Raw genomic sequence first — 23,071 nt, 5'->3', positions numbered from 1 at the left:
TCCAGCTGAGTCGTTCTTTTTTTTTTGGTTTATCCCGTGTGTGCTCAGAGGCTGATGTGGTGGAAAGGGAGGTGATGTTCTGGTGGGGTCTGTAATGTGCAAATAAAAACAAAAGGGCTGGGCAGGAGTGGTCCAGGCCAGTCGTCCCTTGGTAGCAGCAGTGAAGGGCCTTTGCTGGTCTGTTCCTGACGTGGAACCCTACTGGGAGCACAGGGCCCTCAGGGGGCTCCACAGCACAAGGGAACGAGGGTCCCAAGCTCTATGACTGTGCGGGGCCCCAGCTAAGGCACAGACGTCCCTGTCTGGATCCTGTGGTTGTAGCTCCCTCTGGGTCTCTGCAGCACCAGGACATGGAATCAATTGGCCAGCCAGGTCCCCACAGCCTGACAGAAGAGGATTCTTTCGGGGCTGATTCCCGCCATCCTCATGACAGGAACACTCAGGCAGCCACAGGAGCTGCCTGCCAGGAACCACCAGAGGAAGCCTGGGCCCGTGATCAGGGCCCCAGACTTCGCTGGGAACCCAGAGCCAAGGCCATTGGCCACCAGACACCATGCTCGGACTGGAGAGCAATACTGGCCCACAGAGGCCTCCACACCCTCACTAGACATGGCCCACAGGGACCAGAGCACACTCCCTGCCCTCAAGGTGAACCTTTAAACAAAGACCGACCGGATTCGGCGCCCTTCACGTCAGAGTCATGGCAGCCAGTGCAGTGCAGAGTTGCGGCCAAGCATAGGCCATAGGTCTGATGACCAGCCCTCCACTCACACCACAACCCTGTCCCTCCTCGGGGGTCCCCTGAGTCTCTTCCCCAGTGCCTTGCCCTTGAAGCCCACTACACAGATGGCTGACTAATGTGCCTCCACCCAGCCCTCCTCTCATCCCCTCCATCAGGCTACAAGGCAGCATTGCAAGGGTGCTGGGGATACATGGGACCCGAAGGAAACCCACAGGGGGCATGAGGGCAGGTCTCCCCTCCCTGCAGGACTACTGTCCTTACCCAAGGTCTTGGGAAGAGCCAACTTCAAGGCCCCAGAACTACTTGGAGAAGCTTCCAGGTGGTTAGGGGTGGAGGTGGAGAGCCACGCAGCCTCTCCCAGCTGTTCTCCCAGGCTTTGAATGGGCAACACACAGGATGACCCCATGTCCTGTCCTCATGCTGCACACACATCCCACTGGGCCAGAAGTCTCATGCAGTGCCCAGGCCTCGTTCAGGAAGCCCTCCCCCCCCCCCCCCCACCAAATCCCTCCCCAGGCAAGGACAACCAGCCCTGCCAGCATCCACACCCTCACCGGGCTTCCAGGCAGATGCCTCAAAGGTATCTGCCACAGACAGATCTCTTAAGAAGTGGGCCAGCCCAGTGGCCATCACCACACTTGCTTTTTACCACAGCATTCAGACAACCAATGAGGTTCACAGGGAGCTTCGGGGACAGCAGCCCCTGCCTGCCACATGACGAGAGGCATGCCTCCCACCCACGGGTCCCTCTCCTGGACCAGTGGCGTTAGACATTTGGATCTGGCACCGGAAACAAAATGAGCAACCAGCACCAAAATGCCACTCAGGGCTTCTTTGGAATGAGCCACCAAGTCCTCATACTGCTGAGCAAAGTGCCAAAACTTGTCCTTGAAGCATGAAATGGGACACATCCCAGCTCTGCCCTGCCCTGGGGTGACGGCCCCAGGGACAGTCCAGCCTGGGGAGGCCTCCATGGGGGGTGGCCTCCTTCTTGGCTGCCCTCCCCTGCCCGAAGGCCCTCTCCCACACCCCTGCAGCAGATCCCCCCAGGAAGGGTGAGGACAGGGCCTTGGCAGCCACGCAGTGGCAGCCTCCTCGGGTGTCCCGGAGACAGACTTGCTGTGGCACGGATGACAGGCTGATGGGACACGTGAGAACATAACAAAGCAGACCCCAAAGGTCTGTGTGCAGAGAGGCTCCAGAAGCATCGGCACCTAATCCAGTCGCATGGACTGGAGCCAGAGAGAAGGAGGGCCAACAGGTCTGACAGCAGCTTCTGACCCCCAGATACTGCTGCGACCCAACCACAGCCTCTGAATCCCAAAACATGCTCCCTGAGTTTCCCCAAACCTTCCATCAGCCACAAGGAGGGGTCTGCCCAGGGCTTCACCCCATCTGTGTTGCCGTGGGCCCTTCCCTCCCAACAGCGGGCCTGTCCACGTGCCCACCCGAAGCAGTGCCCAGGATTCGCTCTCTGCACGCTCTCCTTCCTGGGGCTGAACACCTGTCCCGTGAGGGGTCCCCTCCTAGTCACCTGCAGCTGCCTGCGCCTCCACCCCTGCTCATCTCTGACCCAGCCTGGATGCTCTCATGGTCTCTGAGTGTCACACAATTGGGGACCTTCTTTGTGTACTTCAGAACTTAACCAAGATTTTGTTTTCCTAGAGCCTGGTCTCCTATTCGGTGCAAGGCGGCAAACAGAAAACCTCTAGCCTTCATCTCTTCCTGCAGGTCAGGCCAGATGAGCCCACAGCTGCAGCCCTCCCCCTGCTGCTGACCTGGACTCCAGGACCAGGCCCCCAGAGCGGGCCCCACCCTCAGGGTCTTCCCACAGCCCTGCGCCTCAGACCTCCTCTCTGCCACCTCTCAGCCCTCAGGACTGTGACCAGACTTTTTCCTCCAGACCTTCACAGGTGCCTGTGGTCTCCTCAGGCCTCCGAGCTCCTTAGTAACCCAGGAACCAGCCAGCTCCAGCTCCAGGAGTAGGCTGGCAGGCTGGGCGGACACCAGGGCACCGGGCATGGAAGGACACACCTTCACATGCCCCCAGGGCCTGTGGGGGCCACACCGTGGCCAGGACAGCAAAGAGCTCAGCCAAGGAGTGCCTGCAGAGGGCTGTTGTGAAAACAGCAAGGCCACTGGGCCCAACCACCTAAAATCAGGTCCACCCAGGCCAGGAGCCCCGTGTACCACCAAGCCATGCCTCACATGTCCCTTTCCTCTTAGCCGCAGAGACGGAAACAAAAGCTAGACCATTTGTCCTTACTGTGCCTCCCCATTTTTTTTTTTATCTTGGAATAATAACAGTAAAACAAATGGAAACTCTTAAAAATGAATGCAGGACCACGTGGGCACAAACCTTGAAGGAGCACGTGGCACTTGATCACTCACACCAGGGGACCCCAGGGAAAGCACCACCTACTCTAACCTGCTTCCTGTGTCCGACCCACATGTTCCCAGCAGGCCGCGGTCAGTCATGTGACCGGGAGATGCCTGGGGACCCATGTGCCCTGATGCCATGGTCTCAGGAGACAGCCACGCACACTGGGACAGAAAAGAGCCAGCAAGTGATGCAGGGAGCAGGATGCACTCAGACCTTGCCCTCCCCTGCCCACCACCAGCTCAAAACCAACCAGCAGCTCAGGTGGGGCACCTGTTACTAAACAGTCCCTGGGAATCTCTAGGAGGTTCTGTGCCTCTACCCTGTCCTGCCTGGGGGAGGGTGACATGGCCCCTCTGATGGGGACAAATGCCCACTGTGGACGTGGCCTCAGGTCCTGACAAACACAATGTATCTTTATTGTACCAGCAAAAAGCCACGTGCCCCAAACCAGCATTTCCACCATTTCCATTTGATACAAAGCTTAATTTTTGTGTTCAGAAACAAAAACCTGAAAACCCCACAGCTTTGGATTCATTTTCCAATTGTTCCAAGGGATGAAGTAATTCTGGATGGCCCTGAGCAGATACTCCCTTCCCGGACAGGAGTCCTGGGTGCCAGCAGGGCATCCCAGGAGCCAGAGGGTGACCGGGACGAAGGTTTGGGTGAGCACAGCCCCGAGGAGCTGGGTAGCTGACTTCGTGTCTGAGGGCTGTGGGAGGAGAGGGCACACCAAGTAAAGTGCTCCAGCTAGAGACCAGGAGGGGCCAGGCCAGAGAGACAGCCACAGCGGAGGCTGGGGCTTTCTGGGGACGCTGATGGGTTCCCAAGGTGACCGGAGTGGAGGGAGGGGTGGGCCCACCTAGCTGGAGCACCTTTCTCTCAGCCTTTGCACATGCAGGGCGTGGGGGTGGGGCAACAGCAACGAGTGCTGTGTTGTGGCCCTCGCACAAAAGTTACACCCTCCGGTGACCTTCTAGAACTGTCTCCGCTCACTACATGCATGTCTTCAGAATCCAGACACGTGTGAAACACACCATGCGTCTAGAGAAGGCCGGGGTTGTCTTTTTGTTGTCACTGGAACTGGGGACAGCGGACGTATATGTGCACCACAATCGCAACAGAAATAAAACTACGTCCAACATAAAAAATAAGTTAAACAAACGAGTGAGGAGAAAAACGCAGAGCACTTTGGGGGTCTGGGGGGCCAGGTGCCCGAGGCCAGGAGTGGGCAAGCCGCTGCACATGCTTTTAGTGCCGGCCATGAGCCGAGGGCATGCACTGGCGCTTTCTGGGGCCGAGAGGGCGGGTGCGGGCAGGGGTCTGTGTTTGATATTAAGTAGGTGACTTCAGTGGGGAGGGGGAGGCAGCCTACAGAATGTATGGAAGGCAATGAAGACGGGGAGGGGCGGGGAGAAACCAAGGGCCAGGAGGTGATAAAATACAAAGAACAAATACAGACAGATGGACACAGACACGGGTCCACTGAGGAATCGAGCGCGAGGTTTGCTACTAGACTTATAGGTCAGTCTCTCAGACGTTGGGTGGTAAACCGTCCAGCCTGCAAATGAATATAGAGGGAAGAAAACAAAGAGACAGGCATCAAGTACAGTCTCTGGGATTCCTGCTACACACCACCAGCCACATCAGCCTCGTCACTTAGCATCCACGGCTCCACCTAGCCCAGCCCGGAGGACCACAGCCGCCGACCACGTAATGGAAAGGAGGCACCGCTGGAGCACAAGAGAAGCGGACCCTGGGAGAGCGTGCGGGGCGGGCGGGCGGGCGGGGGTGGGCGCCAGCAGCGGTCACCGCGACTTCTCTGGACAGAGATGGCGGGGATGGAGCCCCTCCTCACGCGGCTACTGCGCCCACGGCCGAGGTGACGAGCATTTCCTCCTCAAGGCGGACTCCCAGCTCGAGGGGCCGTGCCCTCATCCCCCTAGCCGTCCCTCCTGACGGAAGGACCCGTGTGTAGTGGGCAGCGGGGCGGGGCAGGGCAGGCCGGGGCCTGGGAACCGGCGCAGAGCACGCACCCCACACGTGACCAGGGGGTCCTGGCGCCTTCCCCGGGCCGGCTCTAGCAGAGCACGCCTCCCTCTGAGCCTTACACAGCGAGACTCGATGATGGGTGGGCTACCCACTGTCTTTACTCAAAGGCTACCTCTACTGGTTTTTATCCTCGAGAGGCTGTGGGCGGCCCTTGCCGCCGCTCATGCCCCTCTGACACCACAGGGGCCCTACGCAGCTAGCGCATGCTCAGAGACGGGCAAGCTGGGAATCACCTGAGCCATGCGCTCCGCCTCCGTCAGTGGCTAAGCCGGAGCAGATGTCTGCAGACAGGGAGGCCCGCACCGAGCAAGGCTGCTGGGTCTGAACTGCCTTCCCACACGGGTCTGAAGCTGCTTCGGGCCCTGCCCCGGCTTGGGCAGGGTCCTTAGCAGGAGGGGCTCTGCTGCAGTCTGACAAGTGACCTGGGGGGAATAAGGGGTGACAGGCACAGTGAGGCGCTGCGGGTCAGACCAGCCAGCGCGGGGTGCATCTGTCCTCCCTGCTCGTTGCTGGGTGACCTTGGGGAAGTGGAGTCCCTGCAGGCACTGGGCACGTGGCCCGGTCACCCGAGCGCGGGCGTCAGGAAGATCAGAGAAAATGACCACAGCCTCCACCAGTCGCCAGCACTGTGCAAGGACCACGGCACACCAGGAGAGGCACACCAGGGCTCAAGAGGCCTGTACGACCTGCTCACTCTGACTAGTTTCCACTTGGCTTTAGGAATCGTCCTGGAATTCGTATAATTTGCGTAACTCTTCTTGCAGTTCACGGACACGCACCCCGTGGGTTATCCGTGATACCGAGAGGGTGGGCTCACACTCCGCTCTCGGCTGGCTTCCCACCTGGCACACACCGGGGATCCCAACTCACTGGGTTTCCAGCGCACCCTCGGTGCCCGGGTGTCCTCCCCAGCCGCCCCCCCCCAACCACCAAAAGGCAGCTGCTCCACCCTCAATTTCAGCAGGTGACCGGTGCCTGAGAAATGGCCAGAGGAAACGCCCCGAGCCAGGTGGCACCCTGCAGGGAGGTGGGCTGAGGGGGAGAGACCCTGAACCGCCTCCTGCCTCATACACGAGTCCCCAGGCAGCCCCAGAGCAGGCCTGCGCACTCAGGGTGGGCCTGGCGACACCCCGGCCCTTCACACCTACAAAGGCTTCCCGCTCCAGTGAAAGGAGATCGAAGAAGTGCTCTTCTGGGTGCGGGCGCCTGCCTCCCGCCTGCCCCACTCGGGTCCCGGCCCCAGCCTGCCGGAGCCGGGAGGGCACAGACCTGTGCTGGAGGCCACGACCTTGAGCTGCTGCACCAGCGGGTTGAGCAGCTTCCCTGCCTTCAGCTTGCTCCTGCTCTTCCTCCTGCGGCCGGCGGGAGGGGCCGTGTGGAAGAGGCCCAGGTTGGGGGGCAGCGGCTTGCCCAGGCGGCGGTACAGGGCCTCGATCTCCTGCTTCTGCTGGCTCTGCAGCTCCGAGATCTCCTTCAGGTGCCTGCGGGAGGGGAGGGAGGGCGGGTGGGCACCCTGCTTGGTTCCGGCACATAGGCCCATCCAGGAGAGCCCTCAGGGCATGGCAAGGATGTGAGCAGTGGGGCTCCAGGACAGATGGACCACGTCGAGGAAACAGGGGCACTGAAGACTTTGGGTCTCCATCAGGACCAAGTGGGCCCCACCGGGGGTCTCCTGCATGAACACCCCCAACACCACCAAGAGGTAGGAGACAGAGCCCGAGGGGATTCGAGGGTTCAGGTGTCTAGACTCGTGACGCTGCCACTTTGAGTGGCTGGGGAGCGGGACACGAACAACCCCACACATTTACGCTCGTGGTACAAACCCGACACCCAAGCCCAGAGGAAGAGCAAACGATCGGCATTCAGAACTGAGAGGCTGCCTCAGCACTTCCAGCAAATAAATGGCACCTCCTCTGAGTGGGGAAACCATAGGAGAGGCATCACAGATGAGAGCATGTCCACGTGAGCAAGGGTGGGGACTCCCAGCACAGACACCACCACCCCCTGGCCACACGGGTGTGAGGCTGCCGTGAAGACACAGGTGCAATTACTAGCTGTGGGCAAGGGAAGTTTCTCGAACAAGCCAGAGAAGGACCCTCCTTGGGGACCCGCTGGGCCAGCCGCCAGCCACTGCTCACCTGCCCACTCACCCGCCTGCATGCCATCTGGGCCTGATGCCAGCCCCTCAGATGTATGATGGGCCTGGCTGCCCAGGCCAGGGGCCCAGCCCCTCAGCCACAGCCCTGACCCATCTTCTGCTGCATATGGTTGGACAACGGGAAGCAAGTTCTGATTTCACTATCTTCAATGCCTGCCAGACCTCAGAAAGATGACCCTAGCCAGCAAAGTGCTGTTGCATCAAGTTAGCTTCTGAAGGGGTGATATTTTGAGGTGACACTGTTGAAGGGCAGGGGGATGCCTCAGGAGGACCTAGGGAGACCCCCAATCTGAGGATCCTGCCCCAGGGCCTGCAGCAGGTGCCTCAAAGCCCAGGGCCCCTTCCCAGGCAAGAGCCTAGACTTGTTAGCCCTGATTTCCCTTCCTCAGACTACCCAAATTCCTCTCTTGGAGGAACCTCTGCAACTCACCCCACTCCCACCCCAGGCCCGGCGCCCTCCTTTTCCCCACCCCTACACAGCCCCCCCCCCCCCAGAGAGGGCGGCTGCCTCTTGGTTCCCCTTACTCTTGCGGCCCGCAGGCTCCCAGGGCAACCATCCCCCAGTGAGAGTGTACAGAGGAGACCCCCCACACGCCCCACAAGGACACACTGTCACTGGATCAGGCACCTCCCTGCGTGCCTCCAAATCTAGTGGCTGCTGAGTGCCAGCACTCGGCTGTCAGCAGGTCTCCTATGGCTGGGCCCAACTCAGTGGCTGGGGCAAGTGGGGGAGGGTGAGGCAAGGGGGGGGCGCAGGTGGGAGGAGAGTAAAGCAGGGCCTCAGCAGGTTGGGGGGGTGGGGCCGAGGCAGGTAGGAGGAGAGTGGGGCGGGGCCTCGGAAGGTTGGGGGTGGGGTGGGGCCGAGGCAGGTGGGAGGAGAGTGGGGCAGGGCCGGGGCAGGCATGCTGAGGTAATGTGTTGCTCTCTCTCCCCAGGGCTTGCGCAACCCAGCAGAAGGAATTACGGGACGGCAGAAGCCTGTGAGGCTTCTCTCCAGTATCTGCCACTTCTGCGCAGTGTCCCCAAAACAGTGGAGCAAGTCACACTCGCTGGGGGAGACAGTGAGCCCAGTGAGAGCTACCGCAGGAGACCAGGGTCCGCAGCACAGGCAGCACCGCTCCCCGCCCACCCCTGCAGCCACTTCTCAGGACCTACTTCTCCCGCAGACTCTGCAGCTCCTTCCTGATATCGGCGTCCTCGATCTCCGAGTCGTTGTCGCTGCTGATGTAGGACGACTGGGAGTGGAAGGAGGTCACACTGATGGTGGGCACCTTCACGCCCACCCTGCCGGGCGTCTCCGGGCCCGGGGAGCCAGCCCGTGGGGACCTGTGCAGGAAGGCGGTGGCCTTCTTCACGAAGTCGCTGGCCACGCCACTGCTGCTGGGTAGGGAGGCGTGCTTCTGCACAGGGGGCCGCCTGCGCGGACCCTCGTCCCCGGAGTCGCTGGACACCGGCTCGCCCACGCCGACCTCGATGGAGGAGGCTGTCTGCGCCCTCCGCACGGCCAGCTTCATGTCGGGGCTGTGGGGGGCCTCCTCCAGGTACACGTCTGGCGGCGCCGAGTACCGCAGGCTGTGGGGGGAGCCCAGGGTCCACTCGTCCTGCGTGCTGACCACCGAGAACCGGCCCACAGTTTTGGCTGGTGAGCTGCCGTCCTGCTGCCCTGGATGCTTCTGTGGGGACCCTGCGGCCAGAGTGCCCTGCGTCTGCAGGTGGCTGGCCCGGCTGTCTTCCGTCTGCATCCCCGGTGTGGGCCTGGCTGAAGTTTCCCCCGGGACCCCACTGCTCTGGTCTGCGGGCTCCAGGAGTGCAGGGAAGGCAGAAGCAGGGGCATCCTGGACAAGGAGTGGAAAGGAGAAGTTTCCACCACACAGCAGCAGAGAGGAAACCCCACCAGCCAGGTGCCTGGGAGAACACTCCTTACCTGGGGGGCACCTGGCGCCGGGGGCAAACCTGAGGTTGTCACTTGGCTCAAAGATGATTCTGCTGTAGGAATGTCAGAGTCGTTACTGGGTCGGTGCAGAGGGCAAGGGCAGGAGTAGGAGCCCTCTAGCTGAATTGGATCAGTGGAAGGGAAGCCCTCCACCCAGGGCAGGGGGATGTACCGCACGTGCTCAGCAGCTAGGAAAACTATAAACACTCCAGGAGGCCCTGACCCCATTTCTTGTTAGGAGACACCCAATGACTCGGGGAAGGGAGGAGGGTTCAGCCTGACACCTCTCAGGTCCCTGGAGGCACCTGCTCCAGAACCTGGGGCACTGCCCCACCCTCTGCACACCTGATGGCCATCACCTGTGCCACCTGTCACTTCTAACACCTGACAGTGCCAATCTGTGTCACGGGTCATCTCTGCACACCTGATGTCACTACCATCTCACCTGTCATCTTTATACACCTGAAGGACTCCCCATCAAATCCGATGATAAAAGGGCCTCACGAGGTCCTGCATCAATAGGGCCAGTTCTTAACTCTATGGCTCAGCGTCTAGGGAAGGCCCGCATCATCTGAAGCTATCCCAGCTTCCCCATCTACAGAGCATGGATGCAGGGTGGTACTTCTGACCCCCTTTCCCAGGACCACCGAGTGGTGGAGCAGGAGGAGCTGACGTGTGGGAGACAGGCCCAAGCCGGGCCCGCACGTGGCAAAAGCAAGCCACAGGCAGGCAGGGGCTGTGTCAGCCCACAGCCAGACTGACGTGCTTGCCGCAGGGGTGAGAGCCTCTGGCAAGGTTGGGGGGGCTGCTGCTGCAGATTCCCAGGGAGACCCAGACCCAAATGTCACACACCCCCAACCTACAGGCAGTGCCTGATGCCCCCCCATCACATCCCTGCAGTGGGGGATCTGCCCTCTCTTTGCACACCTCCAGGCACAGGGGTTCACTCTACACTCCCTGTTTCCAGACAGCTCTGACCACCAGAAATGCTGACCATGTCTCCTTACGGTTCCCCGACAAGCTCTGCACTCTGTGAGGAGTGGGCTTGGGAGTGGCTACAGCATTTGAAGTCCCTGATGCCTCAGAAGGGACCCATGGTACATTTCTCATGCGCAGAGGTCAGAAGAGGGAGCAGGCGCTCAGGGACAGCGTCTTACTTTCTCCCCCGGGGCATTCCTGCTTGAACCTCCGTTTCGCAGGTAAACACGTGCTGGGGCTTCTGACTCCTGTGCCAGCTGTCCCCATCCCTCGACAGTGTGACACCTATGAATGCAGTATCCAGAGGCCCAGTAGGCCACTCCCCTCACTCTGCCAACTGGGGCCTCACCTGCCGCTGACACAAACCCAGGGTCCGGTCACAAGGTCGGCTGGACCTTTATCTTGCTGATCTCCCGAGGAATCCCAGGCCAAGAAACCCCACCTCGGAAGGTCAGACCCACCCCCTTGGGTTGACACACAGGTGTTCAGGTAATGAAATGAGAACCACAAGAGCTCCCACAGAGACCCGCAGCACCCAGGAGGCTCAGAGGAAGTTCCACAGCAGGAACTTGCTGGCCCCAGGCCGGCAGCTTCCACGGACAGCTGGAAACTCTCAGCCCCAGCCCTGCACTCTACCCAAACAAGCTCCCGCATCTTGTAACCTTCTAAAGAACACGGGGCTCAGGGATGCCTGCCAGAGCGCATGGAGAGCACTGGGCAGCTGGACAGTCCCTGAGCACCACCTGACACCCAGCCCAGCTGTTTCTACAAAGCCCTTTCTCACCTTGGGGCCTGAGCATGTGCTCTGTTAGAACACAGTGGGCTTTAACTAACGCATCACGATGGGCTCCCACTATGCCTGAGTCCCACCCAAGATGCTATAGGGATGAAGGGTAGAGACGCGGGATGCACCTTGAAAGCACTGGGGGGTCTGGCAGGTGACCTGGGGCTCATTACCTGTCAATGGCGAGGACCCAGCCTGCTCCAATGCGGCCCCCAGCCCAGGGGCTGTTTCTGACTTTCCCGGCTGGTGGAAGAAATGGAGAGAGCCGTTAAGTCTCTCCTGGTGATGCGTGCAGAGACCTGCAGATCCCCTCTGTATGAAGGCTGGGCTCCTCCCCAGGCCACCCTGACCGGGGCCGTCCAGACCAGGTCCCGACCTTGCACACACACTCCCCAAGTCCCCAGATGAGCCACTTTTTGTAAAACATGGGGGTGGGCCTGAGTGCGGGGCGGCCACAGCCGACTGAGGCAGGTCTGCGTGCCTGGGGTGCTCGCCACCCTAGTAGGGCCGGAACTTACCACGGGCTGGGGCTCCAGGGTCAAGTCTCGGTCCCCCGCCTCCACAGGGGTCCCGGCAGAGGCTGAGGAGGTGGGCACGTGCTCCTGGTAGAGCAGAGTTCGAAGCTTCTCATCTAGGCTCTTGATGGTGCTGTCCACAAAGCCCACCCTGGGGGGAGGCCCCTCCCCATCTGACTCCAAGGCCGAGGGTGGCTGGGGGGCCCCAGTGGGCCCCAGTGGGGGGCTGGGGAGCTGGGGAGTGGCCAGGCTGATGGCCCCTACTGCAGGGGGCAACGGGGGTAGGGGCTGACCCAGGGGGGGCTGAGGGGTCCCACTGGGGGCGCTGGGTGCAGGGGCCGGAGCCTGCAAGGGCTCACCCTGGGCCATGGCCTCCCTGGCTGAGGTGGGCTCTCCCAAACCCGAGGGGTAGCGGGGGGCCTCCAGAGGTGGGGCACAAGGCCCCCCACCTGCACCCAGGGGTTGTGCAGAAAGCTGGGTGTCTTGAGTCTCTGCCAGTGGCTGGGGGGTCTCACGCTCACTGGCCATCCCCTGAGAGGTCCCTGGGCCCCCTGCCTGCACAGCAGTCCCCACTGAGGGCTCTGGCTTGGGGCTGGCGGCTGGGGTGGCCGCATCCTGGGGCAGAGCAGTCACAGGAGGGGAGGATGGCAGCAAAGGGGCCGGTGCACTGCCAGGGGTGTCCCTGGGGCCTGTTTGGCTCAGATGCTGTGGACTGGCTGGGAAGCCGGATTTTTCCTTTAAGGACAGCTGGTCTTTACAGGGCGCTGTGTCTAGAAGAAATAGGAAAATGCCTCTGTACCAGCCTACTCTGGTGTTGTTCACCTGGCACTTCCCTAGCCAGAAAGATGCCTTCTATGACCTGCAGACCCCACATGCTGGTCTTCTCTTCTCCAGTGTGCCTGACTTCTCCCCTCAGGCCCCCACACCAGCAATGCCCCCCTGCCACCCCCCACCCCTTCCCTCTGGTTGTTCAGGAGCACTCAGCCCTCAGGCGCAACCTGCCCCCACCTGCTGGGGGTGTGGCACGAAAACATGCCTCCGGTATCCTTCCCACCAGCCAGTCCACAAACTCGTAAGATGAGCTTATAAAAGCACAGTGCCTATGCGAGCCCCACACACTCGCTGCCTCAGAGGGAACATGAACCTCCCGTGAACAGACCCTGATAAGGTCAGAAGCACGCGACACCAACACCAGCGTCCTCTGGAAAGGGGTGCTCAGGGAGGAGCTGACGGGAGGGAGGAACCAAGCAAGGGACCCCGGCTCCCGCCCAGGAACTCCCAGAGCTTCTGTGTGCTCCCGAGCCTGGGAATATGCAGAGAACGTAGCCTGTCCTGTTTCCCCAACTGACTTCTCCTTTGAGGCTACTCTTCTTTACTTAAAATTGCATCAAACTAAAATGAAAAGCTTACAAAAATACAAGGGGGTAGGGGGAGCGCCAGGATCCCACACCCCCAGACTCACACTGCCCCCCCCCCAAGCCGGTGACAAACGTCCACATCTGGTTTCTTCACGGCATTGCCCCACAAACACGTGCTCTGAACACCACAGCTTAGTTCTAACTTTGACTATTGTATCAGCAGACTCCTGTTTACTCTTTCCTGTCTGGCTTCTCTCGCCATTTTATCTGGGAGATGCGCCCACGATGCGTGTCTGCATAGTTTCACTCCCCAACTCCCCTATGACTCCTGTGCCATTGTGTGCTATGCACTAGCACACAAGCGTGAACACGCCAGTGCACATGTGCTGGGCCTACACCCCAGACGGGGCTGCCGGGTCACAGGGGCCTCAGCCTTCAGGAGCTGCGAACCGGCTTCCCTACACACCTGTGCCAGTTCCCCTCCCAGAGCAGCCTTCGTGCTCCCACACTCCCAAGTCATCCTGGGAACTGGAATAGGACCTAAAGTGGTTTTGTTTGTTGAGAGAGTGAGTGTGCGAGCTGGGGAGAGGACAAAGGGGGACAGGGGGAGAGAAGCTCAAGCAGACTCTGTGTTGTCAGCACAGAACCTGACGCGGGGCTCGATCTCACCAACTGCGATATCATGACCAGAGCTGAAATCAGGAGTCAGATGCCTCACTGACTGAGCCCCCCAGACACTCTGTGTTTGTTTTTAAGTAGGCTTCATGCCCATTGCTAGTCCAACATGAGGCTTGAACTCACAATTCTGAGATCAAGACCTGAAATGAAATCAAGAGTTGGATGCTTGGGCGCCTAGGTGGCTCAGTCAGTTAAGACCTACTCTTGGTTTCATCTCAGGTCATGATCTCATGGTTTGTGAGTTTGTGCCCCACATCAGGTTCATGCTAGCAGAAGAGGCTTCTTGGGATTTTCTCTCTCTCTCCCTCCCTCCCTCCCTCTCTCTCCCCCCACTCACGGCTCTCTTTCAAATAAATAAAAAAAATAAAAAATAAAAAAGAGTTGGACGCTTAAGCCATCCAGGCACCCCTCCCTTTTTGTTTTAAAAACATTCCTATCATCACCACTTAGCAGTCAGACCATTCTTGTCAATCAAGATGTGGGCGTACCTCTGGGTGCTTCTACTCCCTTGTTCAATGTCTACCCCTGTTCCAGTACCACAGTGTTTCTATAGTTGTGGGTTTACATAATTAGTCCCAGTACTCAACAGAACACTTTCCTTCCTCTAGAGGGTATCTTGGTTTTTCCTGGCTTTTGCATTCCCACAAATACCATACAATCAACTTGTCAGTGCCCATTAAAAGTCAGAATTTTAACTGAGACCACAATGAATCTGTAAATCCATTTGGGGAAAAGTAATGTGTTTACCATATTGAGTCTTCTAATCCATGAACATGGTATATATCTTTTGATTCATTTCTTAAGTTTCTCTCAGTGTTTTATTAAAGGTCTGGGGTATAAAGGACTTATTTTGTCAGAATCATTTCTATTTCATGTTTGCTATTATTATGTTACTACAAATGGAAATGTAATAAATTTCTATTTACTAACTATTGCTGGTATAGAAAAACTGTTGCATCTAGTTACCTCACCTAAATTCACTTATTAATTTTAATATTTTCCTAAATTTTAATTTCCATGTATATAGACACTTTGTCAACAAATAATGATAGTTTATTTCTTCCTTTCAAATCCTTATAGCTTTTTAAAATAATAATTAAGTGCCATTAGTCAGAGGTAAAAATGAAATAATTACTGCAAAAAAAAAAAAAAAAAAAAACCCCACATGATAATTTCCACCTCAGAGTGGGAAAAGTTTTACAAACATATTCCTTGGAAAGAATTATAATCTGACCGAAAACAATAATTTTATAGCAAGGGCTTCTTAGTAAAAGGTTGTTACCTTGTTCTGTCCAAATGCTTAACAAAAAGTAATGTTAAAAGAAACATCACCACTTACGGAACACCAATTTATAATTACATTGAAAAATCAGAATAATCACTCAGCTCTGAGCATCTATTATGTGGCATTCATTATGTATTTAATTCTACTTGAAGAGTGATTACTATTGGAATTGAAAATAGAATGAAGCCTACCTTAAGTTGGTACCAAGCCAAAATTTACTTTGGAAAACCTTGTTTTGAGATTAATGACATTTTTTTTCAAATGAAAAATAAAGCTATTATACCGTTACCATAACCTCCATAAATATTTACCAAAAAAAAGGGAAGCGGCTCTTAAACTTAGCTGCAGACTGGAATCACCTGGAGGAGCAAAAGGTGACACTGGGTCCCCTCTGCCGAAATTCAGATTTCACTATAAGAAGCAGACTTCTTCAGTCCTGCTGCTTTTCTATTATTTTTTCCCCTTTCTCCTCTTCCTCACCCTTGCTCCCTGCCCCTCTCCTTCTCTTCCTTCCTGATATCATACCCCACACTGCACCAAGACCTCCAGTATGAGATGAAAATAAATGGTGATAATTGGTATCTGTTTTCTATCTCAAAAAGAAAGCATTCGAGGGGCGCCTGGGTGGCTCCATCGGTTAAGTGTCCGATTTCGGCTCAGGTCACGATCTCACGGTTTGTGAGTTCAAGCCCTGTGTCGGGCTCTGTGCTGACAGCTCGGAGCCTGGAGCCTGCTTCAGATTCTGTGCCTCCCTGTCTCTCGGCCCCTCCCCTGTTCATGCTGTCTCTCAATACTAAATAAATGTTAAAAAAATTAAAAAAAAAAAAGAAAGCATTCGACATATCACTATTAGAAATACTTGCTGTTGGGGCACCTGGGTGGCTCAGTCGGTTAAGTGTCTGACTTCGGCTCAGGTCATGATCTCGTGTCCGTGAGTTCGAGCCCCGCGTCGGGCTCTGTGCTGACAGCTCAGAGGCTGGAGCCTGCTTCAGATTCTGTGTCTCCCTCCCTCTCTGCCCCTCCCCCACTCGTGCTCGGTCTCTGTCTCTCAAAAATAAAATAAAAAAGAAATACTTGCTGTTGGGGCGCCTGGGTAGCTCAGTCGGATCTGACTTCAGCTCAGGTCATGATCTCACAGTTTGTGAGTTTGAGCCCCGCGTCGGGCTCTGTGCTGACAGCTTAGACCCTGGAACCTGCTTCTGATTCTGTCTCCCTCTCTCTCTGCTCCTCCCCTGTTTACTCTCTCTCTCTCAAAAAATAAACATTAAAAACTTATTTTAGAGAAATAGCTGCTGTTGTTTTTAAACATTCTTCATCAAATTAAACTAATTCATCTTTATACTTCTCTTTTTATTAAAGTCATTAACAGGCTTTGAATCTCATGAAATGCTTTCTTCCATCTATTGAGATGATCACATGCTTCTCCTTTAATCTGTGCCTCTGTCAGCCACCACTCCACTCTCTGGTTGTATGAATTCCGCCCCCCCCCCCCCCCTCCCCCAGACATCATACAGTATTTGTCTTTAGCCCTCTGGCTTATTTCACTTAGCATGATGTCCTCCACGTTCATTCATGTTGTCACAAATGGCAGGATTTCCTTGGTTTTATGGGTGAATAGTATTCCATTGTATATATTTACATGTTCTTTATTCATTCAACTGTCAATGCTTAGCTTACTTCCATCTTGGCTACTTGTGAATAATGTTGCAAAGAACATGGGCGTACTGCTATCTTTTCAAGATAGGGATTTCTTCAGATCTATACCCAAAAGTGGGACTGTGAGATCATATGGGAGTTCTATTTTAAAAATTTTTAGTAACCTCCATACAATTTTCTATAATGGCTTAACCAGTTTGTATTCCCACTAACAGTGTACAGGGTTCCCTTCTCCCCACATCCTTACCAACATGTGTTATCTATGGTCTTTTTGAAAAAAGCCATTCTGAAAGGTATGAAATGATATCTCATTGTGGTTTTGATGTGCATTTCCCGGATGATTAGTAATGCTGAGCACCTTTTCACATATCTGCTGGCGATCTGTAGGATTTCCTTGGAAATAACATCTATTCAGACTCTTTGCCCATTTTTATTTTTAAATGTTTATTTTTGAGAGAGAGAAGAGAGAGAGTGTGGGCATGTCAGGAAGGGGCAGAGAGGGAAAGGGAGAGAGAGAAAGAGAGAGAGAGAAGTTTGAAGCGGGCTCTGCGCTGACAGCAGAGAATCTGATGTGGGGCTCGAATTCATGAGCTGTGAGATCACGACCAGAGCCAAAGTCAAAAGCTTAACTGATGAAACCACTCAGGCGCCCTCTCTGCCCATTAAAAAAAAAAAAATTTTTTTTTAAGTTTATTTATTTTTGAGAGACAGAGTGAATGGGGAAGAGCCAGAGAGAGAATCTCAAGAAGGCTCTGTACTGTTAGCACAGAGCCCAATGCAGGGTCCAAACTCACAAACCGTAAGATTATGATCTGAGCCAAAACAAAGAGTTGAAGGCTTAACTGACTGAGCCATCCAGGTGCCCCCGCCATTTTTAATTGGATTATTTGAGGGATCTTTTGATTTTGCTATTGAGCTGTGTGAGTTACTTACATATTTTAGGTATTAGCCCCTTATCAGATATATGATTTGCAAATATTTCCTCTCATTCTGTAGGATGCCTTCTCATTTTGATTCTTTTGCTGTGCAAAAGCTTCTTAGTTTGATGTAATCCCACTTATGATTTTGCTTTTGCTGCTTGTGTTTTTAGTGTCACATCCAGTGTCAAGGAGCTTTTTTCCTGCTTTCTTCTAGGAGTTTTATGGTATCATGTCTGAGAAGTCTTTAGTCCATTTTGAGTTGATTTCTATAAGTGGTAGGAGATGAAGGTCCAATTTCATTCTTCTACATGTGGATATCCAGTTTTCCAGAATCATTTCCTGAAGAGACCATCCCTTCCCCATTGTGTGTACTTGGCACCTTTGTCACAGATTAGTTGATCATCTGTGACTAATGACTGTTACATTAGCCTGTGTCTGTTTTTATGTCAGAACCCAACTATTTTGACTAAAGTTCCATAATACAGTTTAAAACTAGGGAATGAGATGCCTCCAGGTTTCTCATCTCGAGATTGCTTTGGCTGCTTGGGGTCTTGTTATTCCATTCAAATTTTAGGACTGTTTATTCTATTTCTATGAAAATGCCATTGGAATTTTGACAGGGATTGGACTGAATTTATAGATGGCTTTGCATAGTATGGATATTTAGCAATATTAATCCTTCCAATCCAAGAACATGGGATGCCTTTCCATTTATTTCAGTGTCTCATAGTTTTCAGTGTATATAGTTCTTTCCTCTCCCTGGTGAAACATATGCCTAGATATGCTATTGTTTTCGATGTTACTGTAAATGGAATCGCTTTCTTTCTTTTATTTTTAAGTTTATTTTGAGAGAGTGTGTGTGAGCAGGGGAGGGGCAGAGAGAAAGGAAGAGAGAGAAGCCCAAGAAAGCTGTGCACTGTCAGCACAGAGCCCAATTTGGGGCTTGAACTCACAAACCGTGATAGCATGACCTGAGCCGAAACCAAGAGTCAGACACTTAAACGACTGAGCCACCCAGGTGCCCCAAAATTGCTTCCTTAATTTATCTTTCAGGTAGCTTGTTGTTAGTACATACAAATGCAACTGAATTTTGCATGTTGATTTTGAATCCTGCAACTTTACTGAATTAATATTCTAACAGGGTGTTAAAAAAATTTTTTAAGCTTTATTTTTGAGAGAGCGAGCGAGAGAGAGAGTGTGAGTGTGAGCGGGGGAGGAGCAGATAGAGGGAGACACAGAATCCGAAGCAGGCTCCAGGCCCCAAGCTGTCAGCACAGAGCCTGATGCAGGGCTCGAACCCACGAGCTGTGAGATCATGACCTGTGCCGAAGTCGGATGCCCAAACCGACTGAGCCACCCAAGCACCCCTCTGTGGGGTTTTTGATGGAATCTTTAAGGGTTTCTATATATAAGATTATGTCATCTGCAGAGACAATTTTACTTCTTTCTTTCTGATTTAGATGTCATTTGTTTCTTTTTCTTGCCTAATTGCTCTGGTTAGAACTTCCAGGACAATGTTAAATAGAAGTGATGAGTGGGCATCCTTCTCTTGTTCCTAATCTAAGAGGAAAGGCTTCAGCTTTTCACCACAGAGTACGTTAGCTGTTGGCTTGTCCTATATGACCTTTATTATGTTAAAATACATTCTTTTAATATCTCATCTGTTGTGATTTTTATCATGAAAGGATGTTGAATTTTCTTAAAAGCTTTTTTCTGCACCTGAGATGATCCTATGATTTTACCCTTCATCCTGCTGACATGGCGTATCGCATTTATGATTTGCTTATGCTGAACCACCCTTGCATCTCAGGAATAAGTCCCACATAACAGTTATGATTCTTTTAATGTGCTATTGAACTCAGTTTGCTATGATTTTGCTGAGAACTTTTGCATGTATATTCATCAAGAATACTGGCCTATAATTTTCTTGTGGGGTCCTTGTGTGGCTTTGGTATCAGGGTAATGGTGACTTGATAAAATGAGTTTGGAAATGTTCCTCTTCATTACTTTTGGAGGAGTTTGAAAAGGATTAGTGTTAATTCGTCTTTAAATGTTTGGTAGACTTCACCAGTGGTCTCGACTTTTGTTGGGAGATTTGCTTACTTACTTAAGCTCCTTACAGTTACAGATCCATTCAGGTTTTCTAGTTCCATGATTCAATCTTTGTAGGTTGTGTGAGTCTAGGAATTTATCTTTATTTTTTCTAGGCTGTCCAATAGGTTAGCATATAATTGTTCATGGTAGTTTCGCATGATTTTCTGTATTACTATGGAATCAATTGTTGTGATGCCTCATCTTTTTATTTTTTTAATGTTTATTTATTTTTGAGACAGAGACAGAGCATGAACGGGGGAGGGTCAGAGAGAGAGGGAGACCCAGAATCTGAAACAGGCTCCAGGATCTGAGCGGTCAGCACAGAGCCCGACGCGGGGCTCGAACTCACGGACCGTGAGATCATGACCTGAGCTGAAGTCGGACGCTTAATCGACCAAGCCACCCAGGCGCCCCGATGTCTCATCTTTTAATTCTGACTTTGAGTCCTCTTTTTTTCTTAGTCTAGCTAAAGGTACGTCCATTTAGTTTACCTTTTCAAAAAAGCTTGCTCTTCATTTCATTTATATTTTGTTGTTTTTCTGGCCCATTTATTTCTGCTCTCATCTTTGTTCTTTCCTTCCTTCTAACTCTGGGCTTTGTTTTCCTTTTTCTAATTCTTGGAGGTATGAAGTTAGGTTGTTTGAGATCTTTCTTGTTTCTTAATGTAGACCTTTATCACTATAAACTTTCCTCTTAAAACTGCTTTTGCCACATCCCTTAAGTTTTGGTGTGTTATGTTTCCATCTTCATTTGTCTCAGGTATTTTTTTATTTCCCTTTTGATTTCTTCTCTGAGCCACTGGCTATTCAGATGTTTAGGTTTCATGTATTTGCACTTTTCCTGCTTCCCTCCCATTACTGATTTCTAGCTGCAGAGCTTCATGTAGTCAAAAAAGACATTGTGACTTCAGTCCTCTTAAATTTAAGACTGGTTTTATGATCTTCCAAATGATCCTGGAGAATCTTCCATGCACCTTGATAAGAACGTGTGTTCTGCTACTATTCAGGGGGCGGGTGGGGAGAAGGTGTTCTGAGCATGTCTATTAGACCCATTTGTTCTACTACAGTGTCATTCCAGTCAGTATTTCCTTATTGACTTTCTGTCTGATCTATCCATTATTGAAAGTGAGGTATTTACAAGTCTATACTGTTTATATCTTTTGATTGGAAAACTTAATCCATTTACAAATAAAGCAATTACTGATAAGTAAGGACCTACTATTGCCATCTTGTTCATTGTTTTCTGGCTTTGTAGTTCTTTATTCCTTTCTTCCTCTCATGCTATCTTCCTTTGTGATTTGATGATTTTTCATAGAAGTATGTTTTGTTTTGTCTTTTGCAGACTAAAGCTATTTGTGATAATATGAGCCTTACATTAAAAATATAGTTATAAATAAGTCCATTTTGAGCTGGGAACTTCAACTGCATACCAAACGCCACACTTCTACTTCCCGCACACATATTTAATGTTTGGTAACACAATGTACATCTTTTTTATATTGTGTATCCATTAGAAATTATTGTAAATATGGTTATTTTTAATACTTTTGACTTTTAACATTCATACTCAAGTGATGTGTACACAACCATCATATTCTGGATGACCATATGCTTACTTTTACCAGTGAGTTTTATACTTTCATGTCTTTTCATGTTACTAATTAGGATCCTTTCACTTCAGCTTGAAGAATTCTCTTTAGCATTTCTGGTATGGCAGGTCTAGTGGTGTTGAATTCCCTCAGCTTTCATCTGAGAAAGTCTTTCTCCTTTATTTCTGAAGGACAGCTTTGCCAATATTCTTGGCTGTCAAGTATGTTTTACTTTCAAAACTGCAAATATATCATTCCATTCTCTCCTGGCCTGCAAGGTTTCTGCAGAGAAATCTGCTGAAAGCCTTTTGGGTATTCACCTGTTTGAAATGAAGTGGGTATTTTTTTTTTCTCTGTCTTGCTGTTTTCAAATTTCTGTCTTGATTTTTGATAGTTTAATGTGTCTTGGTGAGGTCTTCTTTGGGTTCAATCTATTTGGGGACCTGTAAGATTCATGTGCCGAGATGTACATAACTCTTACTAGATTTGGGAATTTCTTAAATAAGCTTTCTGACCTTTCTTTCTTCTTCTGGGACTCCCACAATGCAGATAGTAGTTGCTTGATAGTGCCTCCAAATTCACATATGCTTTCTTCACTTTTTTCATTCTTTTTTCTTTTTTCTCCTATGACTAGTTAATTTCAAATAACCTGTCTTGAAGTTAACAAATTCTTTCCTCTGTTTGATCAAGTCAGCTATTCATGCTGTCTATTGCATTTTTTACTTCATTCATTGTATTCTTCAGCTCCAATATTTGTTGGTTCTTTTCATGATTCCTATTTCTCTACTGAACTTCTCATTTTCCTCACGTATTTTTTGTTCAGTTGTCTCATGTATTCTGTTAACCTTAAAAATAAAACTTATTTTGCCAAAAAAAAAAGGGGGGGGGGGTTTATTCTTAACAGAGAATTTCAATCTGGGACAAGCTAGCTATGGTAAAACAACAGGCAAGTCTGGAGAAGAAGTCCAAAAAGGAGGCTCTTTTATATAGGAGGGGGGTGTAGGGAGGGGCTGATGTAAACTAAAAGTGCATTGAAGTAAACTGGGAGCTGGAAGTATAGTGGTTTCTCATTGGCTGAGCTGTTGCCAGGAAGAAACCTTCCTTCCTCTTGCTGGGGTAGTAAAGTAGCAACCACCTGCAAGGTCCCTCTCTTCCTGCTGGGTTTGCAACCCTGCTGGCCCCCTGACTCCATTATAGACAAGGTTTCCTTCTATTAATTTTCACAGTTCTCTTGTAGTTCACTGAGCTTCCTTAAAACGGTTAAGTTTAGGGGTGCCTGGGTGGCTCAGTCGGTTAAGTGACTTCGGCTCAGGTCATGCTCTCACGGTTTGTGAGTTTGAGCCCTGTGTCAGGCTCTGTGCTGACAGCGCAGGGCCTGGAGCCTGCTTCGGATTCCGTGTCTCCCTCTCTCTCTGCCCACCACCGCTCATGCTCTCTCTCAAAAATAAACAAACATTAAAAAAAAAATGGTTAAGTTTGAATCCTCTGACAATTCACACATCTTCAATTCTTTGGGGTCTGTTACAGGAAAATTACTGTGTTCCTTTGGTGGTGGTATGTTTGCTTGCTTTTTTTTATGTTTCTTGTAACCTCGTGTTGCTAACGTTGCACTGATGAAACAGTCACCTCTTGCAGCCTTTACAGATGGGTTTTGGTGGGTAAAGACCATCTGTGAATGGGCAGGACATCAGCTGGGTAGGCTGTAGTGGTTCTAGGACAGGCCCAGTAGTGGAGTCTCCGTGCAGGTCTATCAGCCAACATCAGCATCAGCAAAGATGGCAGAGGTCCTCAACTACAGGTGGCTGCAGTGGCTATAAGGGCTGTTGGGGTCTTCAGTCATGAAGGCTTCTGGGTACCTCCTAATGTTTTTCCTCCCACGGGGATGTCACAACTAAGGTGATTCTTCCTGGCACAGGGTCCAGCTTGTGGGTAGTGGCAGCACTGGTGTCT

At 52.1% G+C, this 23,071-nt stretch overlaps 1 protein-coding gene across 9 annotated transcripts in view; it reads right to left on the bottom strand.

Annotated features, from left to right (window-relative positions):
* Positions 1 to 23,071, bottom strand: part of WNK2 (WNK lysine deficient protein kinase 2) — a 130,729-nt gene that overhangs the window by 24,921 nt on the left and 82,737 nt on the right. For 4 of the 9 annotated variants that reach the window (XM_078436108.2, XM_078436110.2, XM_078436112.2 and 1 more), the window contains 7 exons: positions 11,546 to 12,312; positions 11,201 to 11,270; positions 9,257 to 9,318; positions 8,488 to 9,167; positions 6,444 to 6,655; positions 5,408 to 5,596; positions 4,585 to 4,683 (listed from right to left, as the gene is read on the bottom strand). In XM_078436108.2, coding sequence (XP_078292234.2) covers positions 4,585 to 4,683; positions 5,408 to 5,596; positions 6,444 to 6,655; positions 8,488 to 9,167; positions 9,257 to 9,318; positions 11,201 to 11,270; positions 11,546 to 12,312 — 2,079 coding nt within the window. The remainder of the gene's footprint in view (positions 1 to 4,584; positions 4,684 to 5,407; positions 5,597 to 6,443; positions 6,656 to 8,487; positions 9,168 to 9,256; positions 9,319 to 11,200; positions 11,271 to 11,545; positions 12,313 to 23,071) is intronic. The other 5 variants (XM_078436111.2, XM_078436113.2, XM_078436115.2 and 2 more) reach the window with 3 other exon arrangements.

The sequence above is a fragment of the Panthera onca genome, chromosome D4 (assembly GCF_046562875.1).
Source record: "Panthera onca isolate mPanOnc1 chromosome D4, mPanOnc1 haplotype 2, whole genome shotgun sequence".
NCBI classification, from domain to species: domain Eukaryota; kingdom Metazoa; phylum Chordata; class Mammalia; order Carnivora; family Felidae; genus Panthera; species Panthera onca.
This window is presented reverse-complemented; position numbering and strand designations above follow the sequence as displayed.